The 21276-nt window shown below is 41.7% G+C and overlaps 1 protein-coding gene across 5 annotated transcripts in view; it reads right to left on the bottom strand.

The window, feature by feature from the left end:
- spel1 (DNA mismatch repair protein spel1) overlaps positions 1-21276 on the bottom strand; it is a 184347-nt gene that overhangs the window by 9959 nt on the left and 153112 nt on the right. For 4 of the 5 annotated variants that reach the window (XR_012967616.1, XM_076208394.1, XM_076208393.1 and 1 more), the window contains 2 exons: positions 12248-12419; positions 10731-10973 (listed from right to left, as the gene is read on the bottom strand). Coding sequence is in view for 3 of the 5 variants with exons in the window: in XM_076208394.1 (XP_076064509.1) it covers positions 12261-12419 (159 nt within the window). In the remaining 2 variants the exon portion in view is untranslated. Of the gene's footprint in view, positions 1-10730; positions 10974-12247; positions 12420-21276 lie in introns of those variants that run through there. The other variant, XR_012967615.1, reaches the window with a different exon arrangement.

The following is a 21276-nucleotide window of genomic DNA, read 5'->3' as shown; positions in this document are numbered from 1 at the left end:
GACCAGCACCCTAAGGTTTGGGTCTTTTAATGTGCGTGGATGTGGTACAGATGAGAGTAAAAGGGAAGAGATAGGTAGTATGTTTGTGAGAAGAAAGATGGATGTGTTGGCTTTGAGTGAAACTAAGTTGAAAGGAAAGGGTGAGTGTAAGTTTGGGAGTGTAAGTGGAAGGTTATCAGGAGTGAAGAGAGGGTGAGGGAGGGAAGGGGTGGCTATACTAGTAAGTGAAGAGATAGATAAACGGGTAGTGGAATGGAAGGAGGTTTCCCCAAGGATAATGTGGATGAAGGTGAAACTGGGAAAGGAGATGTGGGTCTTTGTAAGTGCATATGGGCCTGGCAGTGAGAAGAGTGTAGAAGAAAGGGAGGCCTTTTTGATAGATTTAAATGAGTGCATAGAGGATTTAGCAAGAAATGTAAATGTTATAGTACTGGGAGACCTTAATGCTAGGGTAGGAAATGGTCCAATTGATGGAGTGGTTGGGAAATGTGGAGTTCCAGGAAAGAATCGTAGTGGAGAGTTGATGGTGGGAATGTGTCTAGAGAGTTGATGATAGCAAATACAGTGTTTCAGAAGAAAGTCAAGCATAAGTACACATGGGAGAGGGTGGTGGAGGGAAGGGTGGTAGATAGAGCACTAATGGATTATGTAGTGGTAAATAGGATTATGATAGGAAGAGTTAAGGATGTACAAGTGCTAAGGGGAGAGGGTGGGGGAATATCAGATCATTTTTTGATAGAAGGTAAGTTGAGAGTGGAGGATGAATGGAGAAAGAGGAAAGGGACAAAAGGTAGGGAGGTTCTTAGAGTGAACTCTTTGAATAAAAAGGGAAAGGAGAAGGAGTACGAAAAGAAGCTGAAAGAGGAGTGGGAGGGAGTAAAGGATAGAGTGGAGCTGGGTGTGGAGGAGGAATGGGGATGGTTCAAGGAGGAAGTCATAAAGTGTGCAAGGATGGTGTGTGGAACAAGAAGGACAGGGGGAAATAGAAGAAAGGGTAGTGAATGGTGGGATGAGGAAACAAAGAAGGTTGTAGAAGAGAAGAAGCGAGCTTTCACAGATTGGTTACAAAATAGGATGAGGGAGTCATATGAGAGGTACAAAGAAAAGAAAAGGGAAGTAAAGCAAAAGGTAAAGGGAGCAAAGAGGAGAGCAGATGTGAAATGGGGTAAGAGTATGACAGAAAATTTTCAAAGTAATAAAAAGATGTTTTGGAAAGAAATTAAGATAGGAAGAGGAGGCGAATCAAGTAGAGAAGAAAAGGTAAAGGGTGCAGATGGAGAGATGATAATGGAAGAGAAGGCAGTAAGGGGAAGATGGGCAGAGTATTTTAGGGAGTTGCTTAATGTGAAGGAGGATAGGGAGGGAAAGATAGCTGCAGTGGGAAATGCGAAGAAAATGAGAGTGATGAGTGAGGAGAATGGAGGAGAAATAAGGAAGGATGAGGTGAAGGCAGTTGTTAAGATGATGGAAGCAGGTAAGGCACCTGGTGTGGATGGATGCCATGCAGAATGTCTGAAAAAGGGAGGTACAGTGATGGTGGACTGGTTGGTGAGGTTATTTAATGTTTGTTGGAGAGAGGGTAGAGTGCCAGAGGACTGGAGAAGTGCCTGTATAGTTCCTCTTTACAAGGGAAAAGAGGACAAGTGTGAATGTAGTGGTTTCAGAGGGATTAGCTTGTTAAGTGTAGTTGGGAAGGCATATGGGAGGATCTTAATTGAGAGGATTAGGAGAGGAACAGAGGGAGTAATTGGTGAGGAACAGTGTGGATTTAGGACAGGTAGAGGTTGTGTAGATCAGATCTTTGTGGTAAGACAGATTTGTGAGAAAGCTATAGGAAAGGGGAAGGATGTTTTTTGGGCTTTTATGGATCTGGAAAAGGCTTATGATAGGGTAGACAGAAAGGCACTGTGGGAGGTTATGCAGATATATGGGATAGGAGGAAAGCTTCTGGGAGTTGTCAAGAGTTTTTATGAGAGTAGTAGAGCTTGTGCCAGGATTGGAAATGGAGAGAGTGAGTGGTTCGAGGTAAAGGTGGGACTTCGTCAAGGATGTGTTATGTCGCCCTGGTTGTGTTGTTCAACTTATACATGGATGGGGTGGTGTGAGAGGTAAATACAAGGGTAGTGGGTCAGGGATTGGAGATGGTTAAAGAAAATGGAGAAAAGTGGGAGGTGAGCCAGCTGTTGTTTGCGGACGACACTGCGCTTGTGGCAGGATCGGAGGAGGGATTGAGGAAGTTGGTGGCAGAGTATGTGATAGAAGAAATCTAAAGATAAATGTGGGTAAAAGTAAGGTGATGAGATGTACAAGGGGTGGAAGTGGCAGTAGACAGGAAGTGAGCATTAAGGGAGAGCGACTAGAGGAAGTGGATAGTTTTAGATACTTGGGTGCAAATGTGGCTGGAAAAGGTGGAGTGAAGGTGGAGGTAGAATGTAGATTAAGAGAAGCGAGTAAATGCCTTGGTGGATTAAAGAGTGTAATGAGGAATAGACATTTGGGAATGGATGCTAAGAAGAGGAGACTATATGAAGGAGTGATTGTGCCAACAGCACTGTATGGGGCAGAAACATGGAACATAAGAGAAGAAGAGAGGAGTTTGAATGTGTTTGAGATGAGGTGTCTGAGAAGTATAATGGGGGTTACTAGGCTAGAGTGAGAAATGAGGAGGCGAGGAGGAGAACAGGGGTGGAAAAGGAGCTGGGAGATAGGGTTGATGAAAGAGTATTAGGATGGTTTGGACACATGGAAAGAATGAGTGAAGAAAGACTAGTAAAAGAGGTATGGAAGGCAGATGTGGAGGGAGTGAACATGAGGGGACGTCCTAGGATGAGGTGGATGGATGCGGTGAAGGGGGCTTTGGGGAAGAGGGGAATGTCTGTTGAAGAAGGACGGGAGAGGACAGAAGACAGGGGTGAATGGAGAATGGTTGTATATGGATGATGCTGTGATTGCATGAGGTGGAATGGGCGGGGGGATGGGGGGTGAGGTAGTATGTGTGAGCAAAATTTGATGCAGCCCGAAGGGATTTCTCCCCGTCCTCTCCTTTTATGCAATGGGAGGGGGGGTCGCCGATTTAATGAAGCGGCCTTGCTGTGGATGTGCTGTGTCTTGCGACACTGCTTCTGACCCAGGGCAGTGGACAAGGTGCAGGGATGACCCGTCATCCAGGAGGTGCTCAGATAAGAGGGAGGGTGGAGGGGTGTGGAGTGTATTCAGGGATGGAATGGGTGGAAATGATTTTATGCCTTTCCCTTTTTGGCTACCTCCCTTGTAAGGGGAAAAAATCCTTGGTATATGTATGTATGTGTACACAATCTGATTACTAACAAGTATGTGATCAATCTCTTTAATGCCCCTCCAACATTACTATTCCAAGTCCATCAGTGTGGCTCTTGTCTGTGGAAAAAGGAACCACCAATCCCTAGTCTTCTGGACATTGCAAAGTTTCATATGGGAGAACTGTGTTCCTGGTTCCACAGCCATACATACTTCATGGCTTTGTTGGTGTAACAGCATTGAAGTCACCTACAATAAATGTGTCTCATAGCAAGCACTGGTCAATTACAGGGGGAAGCTTGACATAGAACATCTTCTCTTGAAGTTCATATGCCTCAGTAGTAGCATATACTGCAAGAAAGATGCTCAAGGTGTGCTTCAGCCTCACCAACATCAAACACTCATCAACAGTAGTAACTTCCATAATGGCATGCTGTAGTTGGCTAGGTATGCCTACAACTAATCCTGCAAGGTGGGCTCCATTGGTGTTGTCCAACTAAGTGTAACCTGCACTACTGAACTCACCACTGCCCAGTCTTCTCACCTCTAAGAGAGCTACTAATATAGACCCTTGTTATCGATGGATTTGCTACAGTTCTAATTATTGATGGATTTTTTTTTTTTTTAATTATTCTTACCAATGGGAAATTATATATTTCTGTATGCAAAAATTATTTACCAGTAATGAAGTGGCCTTGCTGTGGATGTGCTGTGTCTTGCAACACTGCTTCTGACCCATGGCGGTGGGTAAGAAGCAGGGATGACCCATCATCCAGGAGGAGCCAAGATAGGAGGGAGGGAAGAGGGGAAGGGGAGTGGAGTATGTTGGGGATGGAATGGGTGGGAGTGGTTTTTATGCCTTTGTTTTATGGCTACCTCCCTTGTATGGAGGAAAAGGCCTTTGGTATATGGATGGATGTATGGAAAAATAATTCTATTTTTCCCTGTGCCTTCTAAGAAGTTTCCTTATATTTCTGTTCAGCATAACTGGTATGATAATTAAACATTTAGTTTCATTTCAATGACCTAACAGATATGAGGCAAGATGAAAAGAAACGGTAATGGTGAAAGTGACTAATAGCAATGGAGAGAACCAAGGTTGTCAGATTGGGCAACAAATAGCAAATTGGGCTAAATCTTTTAAGCCATATGCTACTTTATTTAAAAATGTTATCATATATGTGAATAATATTCAGACAGCTGTATCTAAATTGCATAGGCCTAATTATATGCTATCATTAAAAATATTTTTATGAAAAGCAGAATGGTGTCACATGGTAAAATGCTGCCCAGAGCAGGAGTCATATTGCTGCCCACTATCATTGTTCAATCACTTAAATAATCTATCACCTATCCATACTGTATTAGGACAGCACTGAACATAATTTTGATACGAGTACTGTGACTCACATTATTCACATTAGATGTAGGTAAAGTTGAATATAAACATATCATTGGTAAACCACACATAACACAGGGTGTATGCAATGGTAAGGCAGAGCCACTACAAAAGCCAGCAGTGCAAAGCAATAAATCTGCGTTCAATAACATCTAGCATCAATGGGCATCATGAGCATGCAACTCTACAAGGCGATTGTTACTTTACTCCACTTTTTCTTAAGCAAAGACAAGCAGAATCAACAGTTTTATAAAGCCACATTCTCATGATAATAATTGATATCGGATGTTAACAAATGCATTATGTCTATTGTTGCTGTTTTGCACCACTGGGTTTTTCAGTGGCTTTCTTGTGCCAGGCAGAGTTTACCGGCGATATGTTAATCGAGTTGATGGTGGAGATGTGTCTAGAGAGTTGATGATAGCAAATACAGTGTTTAGGAAGAAAGTCAAGCATAAGTACACATGGGAGAGGGTGGTGGATGGAAGGGTGGTAGATAATGCTTCAATGGAGTATGCAGTGGTAACCAGGAGAGTAGGAAGAGTTTTGGATGTACATGTTCTTAGGGGAGAGAGTGGGGGGAATATCAGATAATTTTTTGGTGAAAGTCAAGTTGAGGGTGGTGGATTGATGGGGAAAGAGGAAAAGGTCAAGGTAGGGAAGTACTTAGGGTAAACTGCTTAAATGAGAAAGAAAAGAACACAGAGTACAAGAAGCTGAGAGAAAAATGGGAGTGAAGGATAGAATAGAACTAGGAATGGAGGAATGGGGATGTTTTAAGGAGGGAGTCACAAAGTGTGCAAAGATGGTGTGTGGAACAAGGAGGATGGGAGGAAATAGAAAGATGGATAGTGAGTGGTGGGATGATAAGCAAAAAAATGTTGTAGAAGAGAAGAAACGAGCATTCACTGATTGGTTAAATGGATGAGAGAATCATATGAGAGGTACAAAGAAAAGTAAATCATAAGATAAAGGAGGCAAAAAGTAGAGTAGATGTGAAATAGGGTACAAGAATAACAGAAAATTTTAAAAGTAATGAAAAGATGTTTTGGAAAGAAATTAAGGGAGATGGGGAGGTGAATTATATAGAGAAGAAAAGGTAAAAGTGCAGATGGAGAGATGTTAATGGAAGAGACAGCATTAAGAGGAAGATGGGCAGAGTATTTTAGAGAGTTGCTAAATGTGAAGGAGGATAGGGAGGGGAAAGGTAGTTCCAGTGGGAAGCACTAAGAAAATGACAGTGATGTGTGAGGAGGAGAAATAAGAAAAGATAAGGTGAAAGTAGTTATTAAAATGATGAGAGCAGGTAAGGCATCTGGGTTAGATGGGTGTCATGTGGCGTCTCTAAAAAAGGGAGATACAGTGATGGTGGACTGGCAGGTGAGGTTTAATATTTGTCTAAAAGAGGGTAGAGTGCCTAGGGACTGGAGGAGTGCCTGTATAGTTCCATTTTACATGGGAAAAGGGGAGAAATGTGAATGTAGTAGTTTCAGAGGGATCAGTTTGTTGAGTGTAGTTGGGAAGGCTTATGGAAGGGTTTTGATTGAAAGGATTAGGAGAGGAATAGAGGGAGTAATTGGTGAGGAACAGTGTGGGTTTAGGACAGGTAGGGGTTGCATGGATCAGATTTTTGTGGTAAGGCAGATATGTGAGAAAGCTTTAGGAAAAGGCTAGTATGTTCTATGGGCCTTTATGGATTTGGAAAAGGCTTATGACAGGGTAGACAGAAAGGAACTGTGGAGGGTATTGCAGATATAAGGGATAAGAGGAAAGCTGTTATGAGCAGTTCAGTTTTTACAAGAGTAGTAGAGCCTCTGTTAAAATTAGAAATGAAGAGAATGATTGGTTTGAGGTGAAGGTGGAACTTTGCCAGGGATGTGTTTTTTATGTGTTTTGTTGCCATGGCTGTTCAATTTATACATGGATGGGGTGGTGCAAGAGGTAAATGCAAGGGTAATGGGTCAGGGATTGAAAATTGTTAAAGAAAATAGAGAAAAATGGGAGATAAGCTGATGACACTGTGCTTGTAGCAGGATCAGAGGAATGATTAAGGAAGTTAGTGATGGAGTTTGGGAAGGTGTGCGAATGAAGGAAATTAAAGATAAATGTGGGTAAAAGTAAGGTGATGAGATGTACAAGGGGAGAAAGTGGCAGCAGAATGGAAGCAAGTATTAAGGGAGAGAGACTGGAGGAAGTGGATAGTTTTAAATACTTGGGGCAAATGTGGCAGGAAAGGGAGGAGTGGAGGTGGAGGTAGAGTGTAGACTGAGTTAAGCAATTAAATGCCTTGGGAGATTAAAAAGTGCATTGAGAAATATCCATTTGGGAATGGATGCCAAGAGGAACTTGTATGAAGGGATGATTGTACCAACAGCACTGTATGGGGCAGAAACATGGAACATAAGAGAGGAGGAGTTTCAATGTGTTTGAATGAAATGCCTGAGAAGTATGGTAGCAGTTACTACGATGGATAGAGTGAGAAACAAGGAGGTGAGGAGGAGAACAGGGGTGGAAAGAGAGTTGAGAGGCAGGGTTGATGAAAGAGTATTGGGATGGTTTAGACACAAGGAAAGAATGAGTGAAGACTAGTAAAAGAGGTGTGGAAGAGAGGTAAAGGGAGTGAACATGAGGGGGTGACCAAGGATGAGATAGATGGGGGTGAATGGGGCACTGGGAAAGAGGGGATGTCTGTTGAGGAAGGAAGACAGAAGATAGGGGGTGCATGGAGAATGGTTGTGTATGAATGATGCTGTGATGTATGGAAGGGAGTGAGTGAGTGAGTGTGTGTGAATATTTTTACACAACCTAAAGGGATTTCTCCCTGTCTTCTCTTTTTCTGCAGTATGGATAGGTGATAGATATAATACAAGTGATTGAACAATGATAGCTGGTGGGTGTCAATACGACTCCCACACTAGTGGATTTTGGCATGCAACCACACTGCTGTACAGACATTCCTTTTCTACAACTTAGAAAATACATTTCCAATAACCATGGTGAAATAAATTGCATATAACAATAGAATATAAAACAACTTATGACACTGAAACCATCTTATACTTATCAAGTGAAAATCTGTATTGACTGATATTTTTAGTATTGATCCCTTGTATGAGGGCTACTATATACCTAATCTAATCTTCCTGAGCTCCACTGATAAAAATGGGAAGTCGATCATCTTGTGAGGGGGAATGTTCCAGGTGCCCACACAGAGATCCCGCTGGGCTGGCTCAACATGTTTGTGCCTTATCTGCAATACCTTGGCAAGCCACATAGCTGGACAGCAGGTTTTGACAGGAGCAGGTTGCAAGCCCACCTCCACCATAAGTTTAATTCATGGTTTGTGGTAAAGGTGGGACTTTGCCAGGGATGTGTTATATCACCTTGGCTGTTCAATATATACGTGGATGGGGTGGTGCAAGAGGTAAATGCAAGGGTAATAGGTCAGCAACTGGAGATGGTTAAAGAAAATGGAGAAAAATGGAAGATAAGCCAGTTGTTGTTTGCTGACGATGCTGCACTTGTGGCAGGATCAGAGGAGGGATTGAGGAAGTTAGTGACAGAGTTTGGGAAGGTGTGCAAAAGAAGGAAGTTGAAGATAATTGTGGGTAAAAAGTAAGGTGATGAGATATACAAGGGGAGAAAGTGGCAGCACACTGGGAGTATTAAGGGAGAGACACTGGATGTAGTGGGTAACTTTAGATACTTGGGTGTGAATGTGGCAGGAAAGGGAGTGGAGGTAGAATGTAGATTGAGAGAAGCAAGTAAATGCCCTGGGGGATTAAAAAGTGTAATAGACATTTGGGAATGGATGCTAATATGAAATTGTATGGAGTGATTGTGCCGACAGCACTGGGAGGATGGGAAAAGAAAGATAGAGGTGTATGGAGAATGGTTGTGTATGGATGATACTGTAATACTCGTACATGGAAGTGAGTGGGTGGATGAGGGAGTATGTGTGAAAAAATAATTTGACACAACCTAAAGGCATTTCTCCCCAACTTTTCTTTTTCTCCATGAGGGGATGGAGAGGGGGTGGGGGGGGGGGTTGCCAATTAAATGAAGCAGTCTTGCTGTGGATGTGCTGTCTTGTGACTGTTTCTGACCCAGGGCAATGGGCAAGATGCAGGGATGACCATTCATCCAAGAGGAGCCAAAGTAAGAGTGGGGTGAATGGGAATTCGAGTATGTGGGGATGGAATAGGTGGGAGTGGATTTTATGCCTTTGTTTTTTGTTGGGCAACCCAGCTGATTTGCCTCTCTGGGCTAGAAGGGGCCACCCTTCCTGGCCTAAATAGAGGACCAAAGAGGCATGTCAGTGGTCCAAGGACCCCAATGAAACCACTGCACTGGGACATTACTCTGTCTTCAGGACTCCTGGCCCTGTAGAGATGCTACTCATGGCAAACATTTTAGTGGGGTTGGATCTTCATCAACTCAAGAGTTAATCTGCCTTTTTGATGGTTTCTTTTACCTCCATCTAGATGTTCAACACCTTGCTGGTGTATGACCTGTGGAGGGAGACAGTTTAGTTGTTGACAACCCAGTAGGTAAACCCCAGGAAGCAAACTAATCATTCCATTGCCCTTGGTCTCTCTTCAAGAATTTGCTGCCTTCGGGTAACTGACAACAGCCTCCAGGTGGGACCATAAGTTGCTCAAAAGATATATTGTGTTGCTGTCCAGGATTTGTTAGTGTGGGGCATTGTAGTAAATATGTTCTGTGTCCTTTGTGTGGTGGCTGCATCTGTGGCAGTTTGCATCAGAGGCCAGGCCTATTCAGCATTGGTAAAGTTTTTGTGCTGGATGGTCTCCTGAGCACAGGCATGTCAATGTGGTTCTTATCAGGTGTGGGAGTTTTTTTCTGGGGGCTTATGCTTCGGGGTTATTGTTGGAGTATTAAGTTTGGCGGTCCATCTCGATGGACTTTAAGGTCTTGCTGCCAGCTTCACCATAGGATGGACTCTGCACCTGTTCTAGATGACAGCTGCAAGTATTTACCTATTTGCAGTATACAGGAAAGGGGCAACACTTGTTGGGTCCTGTGTCCAATTCTCTAATTTTCTAACATACCTAGACTCAAATTCATGTATGGTTCCCTCTTAATCTATACCTTTGATTTCCAATTCATATCTAGATTTGAACCCATGTATTGTTTGAGCTTGTGTTCCATTACCTAAGGTATTCCACATATTTATACATCTACATGGAAAATGGTATTTCTTCACATCCTTTTGACATGTGGTCTTTCTTAATTTACTTCCATGACCTCCTAAAACCCTCCCAGCTTTAACAAGATCTCTTCTTTCAATGCAATCTATTCCCTTTAGTGACCTGAATACTGTAATCATGTCACCTCTTTCTCTTTGATCTTTTAAAGTTGGCAGACCCAGTACCTTAAGTCTTTCCCCCGTATGGTTTATCCGCCAGGCTGGGGACCAGTTTGGTTGCTACCCTTTGTATTCTCTCAATCTTGCTTATATCCTTCAATCTGTGTGGGGCCCATACTACTGATGCCTATTCCAGTCTTGGTTGTATCAGGGTTCTCATGAATTTTTCATCATCTCTTAATCCATATAACGAATGCCAGTGACTGAAAATCATGTGTACACTGCAGTTAATTCAAATTGTTCATTATCATTGCCATCCTTGAAGGAGGACTGGTTAGCAATCCAGATACAGGAGGGATTACAGTATTGATATGTTTATTAAAAGGGTCAAGGGTAGAGAGAGGTTATGGGGAAAGAAAATTCTGAGAGTAAAGAGAAGAGAGTACAGACAAGAATGACACTTATATTTATAATAATGTTTCAATTTGTTGGCTTTCACCTCTTTAGCTCTATTCTTTGGATCTATTTGACACTACCACTTCTTTTCTAAGATGTACATCTTGGGTTACAGCCTGAGCCTTCACAACCACTAACCTCTTTTTTCAGTGGGACATGTAGTTGAGTACATATCAAGTAAATAATTCACATGTCAGCATTGTATATTGCATTTATATTCAGATAAAATTTTGCATTGGAAAAGGTTTAGTATGCCAAAAATAAAGCATATAATAATAAGACATTTTTTATTGCCAAAATACATGAGATGTAATCCTTACTCACTGCAAATTATGAGTAAGAGCTTGTCATTCACATGATGCACTGCATAAACTGAACATGAAACAGGGCTACAAGAGGCAAAACTCCATGATAACTTGTGTAATACAAATTCTGGCTGTCAGATCACTCAGCTTCACTGCATTTCCTTTTCCCTGAGGGCCATGGCAGAGGGAGGGCTCCATCCACATGGTGCTGAGAATAGAAGGGTCATTTTAAAGCAAGGTAGTGACCTCAATATAGGAATGCCAGTACACCTCCAGTCTATCTTTGGAGTGATATATCTCCTGGATTGTGTTCTGTAAGAGTTTGGTGGAATATAGGGTTTAGTGGTTTGTTAAGGAGTGCTTGTTTTGTGATCTGTGAGTTATATACTTTTTGTATGGTCATATTGTATGATGCAGTGTTCTTCAAAGGTCTTGCTCTTTAACTGTATAATTTGTCAAGAAATGATGCAGTTTATATCACCTAAGAATGGTATATATCCCTAGGTTATCTCATCACAAAACTAAAACATTAGTGCACAATAACTTTGAAGTCCAATTTGGTGGTGGTGGGGAGGGGGAGAGAAGGAGAGATGGAGGAAGACATATGTATTTACCTAGTTGTAATACACAACAAATGAGCTACACTCTTTGTCAACACTGACCAAACTGGGCTTTAAACTATTTTAAGATAGTTTTATCCGGGTGCTTCTAATCCTAAGTTATTCCAAAGGTTAACGCATCTAAAAAGCTATATGGAAACATCCTTCAGGTATCTTGTATTTCTCTCTCTCTCTCTTTTTTTTTTTTACCTTGTCACTCTCCCATCACAAAGATAACTTCCCCATAAATTTTGAATACAGCAATCATGCTACCTTTCTCCTAATATGGTGAGTTCTAGGTTTGTGAATGAATGCAAGTGTGTGTGGTTGTGTGAGGAATACTTTGGCAAACACAGTCTAATTCCTTGTTGCAGAAAAACTTTGAGTCTTAAACTGAACTAGATAATTCTATTTTCATAAATCTATTACAAAATTAAAACAAATATATTAATTTCTACAATCTACATGCACAAAAAATCCCTTAGGTTCTGCAAATAGGGCGGGTAACCCGTTTAAATGTGGATAAATCTTCAATACAAAGATTCCTCACATGCTAACAGTAAAATTGTAGGCCCACACACAAGTAGGGGCCACCTCCCTTCACATCCTAGGGCTCAAATCCACCACCCAGTGCAGCATGCGACCAAGGGTCATAAAATGTCATTAGTGAGGCAGGTTTTGCACGCCTGCCAGGGGTTGCCCACCAGTCCTATAACATCCAGAAAACTTGTGGCAACCAAAAATCATAGTCAAGACTTTGGAACCAGTCTGGGAACCAATGGCTGTCTTCACCTCTCAAGCAATAGTAACATGCCACATGCATGCATTTCCATTTACCCCTATAGTTCAAAGAAGAGAAGGAAGGCAATGTTCACTATCTTACCTGTCCAACACCACTAGGTTCTGGCCAAAAGATGTGCAATGTACTTATTTTCACTCTTCTCCACTTCATTGCATAGCTGGTTAATTTCAGCAAGTAAAGCCTCATCAGAAAATGAGTTTATATCCAACTTAGCAGCCTTGGACACAAAATCATTTATAATTTTTTCACCCTCCTGGAAAAAAAACAACTCAAGTTACGTGTCATGTAAACACTAATGGCTTATTCTTTTAAACAGAGATGGCACAGTCAAAGCATGCCTTCAATCATTGTGAGAGAAGAGAGGAGGAGGAGGAGGAGGAGGAGGAGGAGGAGGAGGAGGAGGAGGAGGAGAAGGAGAAGAAGGAGAAGAAGAAGAAGAAGAAAAAAAAAGTCCTCTAACTACACCACTTGCTTTTTATGATGCATATGACAACATGGTTGTAGTATTCTTATCCCCCCACCACTAGAGCATATCATTGCTAAAATAATTATTGCAACTGATATGCACTTGGACATATGTTAAGAATGAAGAAAGACTAGCAAAGAGTGTATATTTACCTAACTGTAGTAAACAGGAAAAGAGCAACATCTGTTGGGTCCAGTCTCCTATTCCCTAATTTTTTCTTATCATACCTAGTCTCAAATTCATTTACAGTTCCAACTTAATCTATATCCTTGATTTCCAATTATTCCCTTCTAAGCTATTCCACATATTTATGCATCTATAAGGAAGCCTGAAGTTCTTCATATCTTTTAGACATGTTTTTTTTTTTTTTAATCTGCTCCCATGACCTCTTAATTAAAGCTCTCCCATCTTTAATCAAATCTCTTCTGTCAATGCAATCTATCCCCCCCATTAGTGATCTGAACACTGTAATCATATCACTTCTTTCTGGTTGATCTTTCAAAGTTGGCAGACCCAGTGATTTTAGTCTTTCCTCATATGGTTATCTGCCAGGCTGGGGACAAGTTTAGTTCCTGACCTTTGTATTCTATTGATCTTGCTTATATAAGCTATTCCACATATTTATGCATCTATAAGGAAGCCTGAAGTTCTTCATATCTTTTAGACATGTGTTTTTTTTTTCTTAATCTGCTCCCATGACCTCTTAATTAAAGCTCTCCCATCTTTAATCAAATCTCTTGTCAATGCAATCTATCCCCCCCATTAGTGATCTGAACACTGTAATCATATCACTTCTTTCTGGTTGATCTTTCAAAGTTGGCAGACCCAGTGATTTTAGTCTTTCCTCATATGGTTATCTGCCAGGCTGGGGACAAGTTTAGTTCCTGACCTTTGTATTCTATCGATCTTGCTTATATCCTTCACTCTTGTGTGGGGGCCATACTAGCTATCTAATCCATACCAGACTTTTTCCCTTTTATATGGGAGGTAGCCAGGTCAAAAGGCATGCATCCACTCCCATCCATTACACCTTTCTTCCTTCTTAGCTCCTTGTGGAGCTCACTATATTCTGCCCACTACCATACTACTGATGCACACTCCATTCTTGGATGGATCAGGGTTTCAACGAGTTTTTTTCATCATCTCTTCATCTATACAGTGAAACACTACTTTAATCTTCTGCAGTACATATGTCTCTCCCACAATCCTGCTGATATGTCTGTCTGCTGAAAGGTTGTCTTTAACCATCACTGTCAAATTTTTCTCTTACTTCTGTAATAGGTTCACTTTCAATGGAATAATATAAGGATAGTCTTTTGCCACTACTGCTCATTTCCAGTACATATATGTACCAAAGGTTTTCCCCCCCTTACAAAGAGGTAGCCAAAAGACAAAGGCACAAAATCCACTCCCACCCATTTCATTCCCACATACTCCACTACCATTCACCCCACTCCCTCCCTCTTATCTTGGCTTCTCCTGGAAGACAGGTCATCCCTGCATCTCTCCCACTCCTCTGGGTCAGAAGCAGTGTCATAATACACAGCAAGGCCACTTTATATAATTGGCAACTCCCAACCCTCTGTCCCCTCATGCAGAAAAAATTAAGATAGGGTGAAATCCCTCCGGGCTGCATCAAATTATTTTCCCACAACTCCCTCATGTACCACAGCATCATCTATACACAACCACTCTCCATTAACCCTATCTTCTGTCTTCCCCTGTCCTTCCTCAACACATTCCCCTCTTTCCCAATGCCCCTTTTATCCCATCCATCAAACTCATCCTTGATTGCCCCCTCATGTTCACTCCTTCCACACCTCTTTTACTAATATTTCTTTACTTATTCTTTCCATGTGTCCAAACCATCCCAATACTCTTTCATCAACCCTATATCCCAAGTCCCTTTCCACCACCATTCTCCTCCTCACCTCCTTGTTTCTCACTCTATCCAAGCATAGTAACCCCTATCACACTTCTCAGGTACCTCATCTCAAACACATTCAAACTCTTATGTTCCGTGTTTCTGCTCCATACAGTGCTGTCAGCACAATCACTCCTTCATAGAATCTTCTCTTAGCATCCTGTAATGGTATGGTATGGTACCATAGTGTACATATTATAATTGTATAAAACATTGTACAAGTATTATGTATTGTACTTGTGAAGTGTTCAATTGTGGTTGTACTTTTCCATTACATAATTGTCATAGATTTTATGGTATATTGGTTTTGTTATTGTCATTGTATATTTCTATGTGCCTTTTTGTAAGGAGAACTAAGGCATATCATGTATGTTTCCCATGCTAGCTCAGGGCTTGGTGTCCCCCCAAGCAAGCAGTCTTGATCTAGTCTCCAACATGTGCACACATATTGTCTTGTAGTGCTATATAATTTACTTATTTATTATTAATTCCATGTGTTTCAATAGTCACCCTTTACATAATATGGTGGTAACATGTTAAAACAATTACTTTTGTGTAAACACTTTGTTTCTGTGCATTTAAAGTGTTACAAACAAATGCTACTTTTGAACTTTGAAGTGTTATGAACTCTTGCAAGCCAGTTTCATGCAATTGTGTATTTCTCTCAACCCCCCCCCTTTTTTTTTTTGCAGCTAGGTAATCATCAGCACTGATTTTGTAACAATAACAGTGACTTTTGAAGTTGTGAGATGGTGCTCAGGAACAGTATTCTACGGCTGTGCCAGGTGATTTATTATTTTTTATTTGGTCCCATGTGGTCTCCAGCTTAGCATCTTGTTTTTGAACTTTTATTCCAACAATCGTTATCTGCATTCATCAAAGGATCATCTATTGTTCCTGTATGTGTCTGCTTTAATCTGGAGCTCAGATGGAGAAAGATTATTGAAGATTATATCTACGCAAATCATCTCTGTGTCAGCCAGTTTTGTTTGCTACCTTTTCAGTGACTATTTACCATTGGTGTTCAAGCTTGTACTTTTTTTCGTGGTTATGTATGCATGTCATATATTATTGTGCTTATAGTGTAATAATTGATCAATAATTAATTTCTCTGGGTATGCTATTGCTTATGTTAAAGGCGGCAATATTTGTTTTGTTGCTTATGCCATTGGTAGCTATTTTTGTGATGTCACATTGCGCCATTTTGCCTTAATTTTTTGTATAGTTACCCCCTTGTGGTGCATTTTTTCTTTTATTTGCAAGTCATGGAAAATTTGTATTATTGTTTACATTTTCCCAGGCAAATGAGTTTCCAGTTCGTGGAGTGAATTTCTACGCGATTGCCATTATTGTTGTATGTATAGAACATCTCGTTTTTGGTTTTCATGCTATCAATGAGTGGATTACAGTTACTTTGTCCCACTTCAAAAATGTATAAGCCCAAATTGCCATCATTTAGCCCTCAAAATCCATCTGACAAAATAGCACATACATTCACTTTGTTGCATCAGGTTCCATCTGTTGTTAAGTTTTCTAGTCAGGATCTCCAGTATAAGGGTGCTGATTTTATTTGCCAGAGCAGGGATAGTATGGTGAATACATGAAGTCACATGTACCTAATTCATTGGCAGCTGATATGTTGTCAGCTTCGTGTCTTGACCCCATGACTTTGAACTATAACTATGATACTTTGAGTTAATTTCCTCAAAATCTTTTCTGATACCCCAGTAGGTAATAATTTTCAATTGTGTTTTATGTTGGCTGATGTACTTACATCCCGATTGGGCACTCTTACTATATGGATGCTCAGGTCCAGGCCAGCAAGATAGCTGTCAAAGCCTTGGCCTCTTTACCATTCAGAGTGGGTAAAGATGCAATCACTTTAGATAGGGTCTGCTTTTTTTTTTTTTTTATCATATTATTGGTGCCTTTTGAGAGGAGTGCAGCATCTCTTAGCTATAAGATGGATGAGTCCTTATTATCTTTTTCAGCAAAGTTTTCAAGTAAACTAAAGGAAGTGCCTTCTGGTTCTTTATGTATTAACAATGCACATCAACATACCAATGTTCCTAGTTCTCCTCCCCCACCCCCTCAGTCATCAGTACCTACTCAAAGTTCTCCTTCAGCTACATTTACACCTGTACTTACATGTACCTATTATAACTGGTCAGGTCACTCAAGTGCTTTTTGCTTTTGCCATAAGCATCATGAGCACAAATCAGTCCACTGTCCGTATGAATTTATCTGATGCCTCTTCTAATGTGACACATGATTTCTCTAGGGTACAGCCTCAGGATAAACTTAGCTACTGTCATATCCATGGTCAATGTAAACATTAGACTGATCAGTGTTCAAAGATTTTGAGACTTAGAGCTGAGACCTCTCATCAATGTAGGCAACCTCAGTCCCATTTATTATATTCAACGTATGCAATGCTTTGATGATTAGTGTGCACACACAATATGCTACAAGATGTAGCTTCAATGATAAGACTAGTGCCTCCCTAGAGACTCCCATTGTTCTGTGACCAAGCTCATCAACCTTTCCGACTACACCTGTTTGATGAAGCATAAATTCTTGGCATCTCAGGTCAAACCTCTACCTTAAACAATAGCCACAGCTGCATCTTGGGTCAGCCACTTGCATTGGCCGATGCCTCAACTGAGGTGACCCAACTTTCCAAATATTCCTCATATGGCAACAACCTCCTTTTCCATGATTGGCAATCTTTGTAAATACATACTTATGTTTCTGGCAATCCTCTGAGCTTTGCTGAGGGCTTGCTGTGTATGTTATAGTTAGATCTATACTACATACATACATATACCAAGGTTTTTTCCCCCTTACAAGGGAGGTAGCCAAAAAGGAAAAGGCATAAAATCACTCCCACCCATTCCATCCCTGAATACACTCCACACCCCTCCACCCTCCCTCTCATCTTAGCACCTCCTGGATGAGAGGTCATCCCTGCACCTTGTCTACTGCACTGGGTCAGAAGCAGTGTCGCAAGACACAGCACATCCACAGCAAGGGCGCTTCATTAAATCGGCGAACCCCCCTTTCCATCCCCCCCATGCATAAAGGAGAAGATGGGGAGAATTCCCTTCGGGCTGCGTCAAAATTTGCTCACACATACTACCTCACCCCCCATCCCCCGCCCATTCCACCTCATGCATCACATCATCATCCATATACAACCATTCTCCATTCACCCCTGTCTTCTGTCCTCTCCCATCCTTCCTCAACAGACATTCCCCTCTTCCCCAAAGCCCCCTTCACCCCATCCATCCACCTCATCCTAGGATGTCCCTTCATGTTCACTACCTCCACATCTGCCTTCCATACCTCTTTTACTAGTCTTTCTTCACTCATTCTTTCCATGTGTCCAAACCATCCTAATACTCTTTCATCAACCCTATCTCCCAACCCCCTTTCCACCCCTGTTCTCCTCCTCACCTCCTCATTTCTCACTCTATCCAGCCTAGTAACCCCCACCATACTTCTCAGACACCTCATCTCAAACACATTCAAACTCCTCTCATCCTCTCTTATGTTCCATGTTTCTGCCCCATACAGTGCTGTTGGCACAATCTCTCCTTCATATAGTCTCCTCTTAGCATCCATTCCCAGATTCCTATTCCTCATTACACTTTTTAATCCACCAAGGCATTTACTCGCTTCTCTCAATCTACATTCTACCTCCACCTTTTCCTGCCACATTTGCACCCAAGTATCTAAAACTATCAACTTCCTCCAGTCGCTCTCCCTTAATGCTCACTTCCAGTCTACTGCCACTTTCACCCCTTGCACATCTCATCACCTTACTTTTACCCACATTTATCTTTAGCTTTCTTCTATCGCATACTCTCCCAAACTCTGCCACCAATTTCATCAATCCCTCCTCCGATCCTGCCACAAGCGCAGTGTCGTCCGCAAACAACAGCTGGCTCACCTCCCACTTTTCTCCACTTTCTTTAACCACTTTAACTGCCACTTTCACCCCTTGTACATTTCATCACCTTACTTGTACTCACATTTATCTTCAGCATTCTTCTATCACACACTCTCCCTAACTCTGTCACCAACTTCCTCAATCCCTCCTCTGATCCTGCCACAAGCGCAGTGTTGTCTGCAAACAACAGCTGGTCTGGATGGATGCCATACAGAATGTCTAAAAAAAAAGGAGGTACAGTGATGGTGGACTGGCTGGTGAGGTTATTTAATGTTTGCTGGATAGAAGGTAGAGTGCCGGAGGACTGGAGGAGTGCCTGTATAGTTCCACTTTACAAGGGAAAAGGGGACAAGTGTTAAGTGTAGATGGGAAGGCTTATGGGAGGATCTTGATTGAGAGGATTAGGAGAGGAACAGAGGGAGTAATTGGTGAGGAACAGTGTGGATTTAGGACGGGTAGAGGTTGTGTAGATCAGATTTTTGTGGTAAGACAGATATGTGAGAAAGCTATAGAAAAGGGGAAGGTTGTTTTTTGGGCCTTTATGGACCTGGAAAAGGCTTACGACAGGGTAGACAGAAAGGCACTGTGGGAGGTTTTGCGGATATACGGGATAGGAGGAAAGTTTCTAGGAGCTGTCAAGAGTTTTTATGAGAGTAGTAGAACTTGTGTCAGGATTAGAAATGGAGAGAGTGAGTGGTTCGAGGTAAAGGTGGGACTTCGTCAAGGATGTGTTATGTTGCCCTGGCTGTTCAACTTATACATGGATGGGGTAGTGCGTGAGGTAAATGCAAGGGTGGTGGGTCAGGGATTGGAGATGGTTAAAGATCTATACTAGGAGAATTAAAGCCAAGAACTCTGCCCGAGTTTCCTTTACCACCAATTCCAAATGTAGATAACCACAACCTACACATTTTCACCAGTGCCTGTATCACAAACCAAAGGATTGACCAGAATTGTCCAATCTAAGATCATCCCTTTGGTGGCTAATGAGTTTTCTCAATTACTCGCCTTCCAATTTCTTACAGAGACCACACCTATCTCAAAGTAGGTATCGGTGCAGAATGTAGTCTTATAGGTAGAAAGGTTTATTATGCTCTCTGGGATTTGTACAATCTCCCTTTATTTCCTTTCTGTGATAGTATGCATTCTGTCCAAACTTTCTCCCTTACCTACTCTTGGGTCTGTTCGCATTCCCTTACAGTTTTCCTCGCATAATACCATTTTCCATGATACTTTTGTTGTTTCTGGAACTGCTCTATGTGTGATTGCCTCTTGGGCATTGATGCATACATTTCCTAGGAGCAGTGTGGTGACTTTCCACAATTCTGTTATTCCCGCAATGGATAGGTGTTTCCATTTGTAGCATGATCAGACAGTACAGTTGCCTTCAAAGAATTCTAATTGTTTTGAATCTCCTATTCTTTCTTGTGCTGCTGCTGTTGTAGGAGAATATCACATTGGATCTTCGAGTTCAGTTCCAGTTCTGGTGCGCATTTCAGGTGCTCCAAATGGGTCTGACATTTTATTTCAGTCTGACTGTTCGTGTTCATTGTCTAGCATTGGAAGGAACTCCCTCCACTATTCGTGAGAATCATGTTACCACAGGTATGGTAACTAACATCATGGGTGCTCCTATCGCCCCCTCTCCTGGCAGTCACTTGGGCTCCTTTGAAGTAGTTGACATTGATACTTTCCAGGATTTGCCTCTTATCATAGAATCTTCTGTGCTACAGACTCCACAAGCAAGTAACACAGCCTGCTTGGCCTCCAAGTTTGCACCTTATGTAGGTGAGATTGATTTTCCTGATGAGACACTTCGTCTCATTGAACTTTTAGTGAACCACCATCAAGCTTTGGCTTTACCTGGTGATCCATTAGGTGTTACAGATTGTGTGGTTCATAGAACTCATCTTCAGCCAGGTGTTCATCCTATTTACGTTCCCTCTTATGAGTTACCTCATTCTCATCAGCTTATAGCATAGTCCTTGGTTGATGACATGAAAGCACTGTACAAGAGTCTCATTCAGAGTGGAACTTGACACTCCTTCTGGTGCCTAAGAAAGACATATCTTTTCGTCTTGTTATTGATTACACTGGGTAACAATTTTTTTTTTTTTTTTAAATCGTCCAGGGTTTTCCAGCGGAATTAGACTAATTGTGATGCTCTGAGTCCGAAAATGCCCTTGGTTTTTCTCAATCAGGTCAGGATTGTTCGCTACAGACATTTAAGAAAAAAACGATTTTTCGTCCAAAAACCCAATTTCTGCGGATCATAAAAATTCGGTTTTTCCGTTTTCCTGGGGAAATAAAAGTCAACGTATCCAAATTCATTCATTTTTTAAATACTCGATTACATTTGATAAGCTTAATACATGTACATGAGCGTTACGAGACACAAAAGTTCGGAGTTCACGACGTAAATCGCCGTTTCCTCGAATTCCGTGTGTGAGCAGCTGCTGGGTTGTCTCTCTTCAGCGACCAGCAGTAGTCCGCGAGCATGACTGCGTCCCACCTCCCCTGGTACCTCTCCTCCATTTGACGCATGTCCTGATGGAACCTTTCTCCCTGCTCGTCGCTGACCGCACCAAGGTTTTCAGGAAACTTCTCCATGTGTGAGAACAGGAAATGCATCTTTATACTCATCAAACACCCGAGGTTTTGGAAGTTCTTTATCACGCTGTTGATGAGTGTGGCGTGGTTTGCTGCCTTCTTGTTTCCCAGGAAGTTGTTCACCACCTGCACAAACGACCTCCAGGCGGCGCACTCTA

This window comes from Oratosquilla oratoria, chromosome 25, assembly GCF_046742065.1.
Source record: "Oratosquilla oratoria isolate Oo_2021 chromosome 25, ASM4674206v1, whole genome shotgun sequence".
NCBI classification, from domain to species: domain Eukaryota; kingdom Metazoa; phylum Arthropoda; class Malacostraca; order Stomatopoda; family Squillidae; genus Oratosquilla; species Oratosquilla oratoria.
The sequence above is the reverse complement of the archived record's forward strand: the minus strand, read 5'-3'. Positions and strand labels throughout refer to the sequence as shown.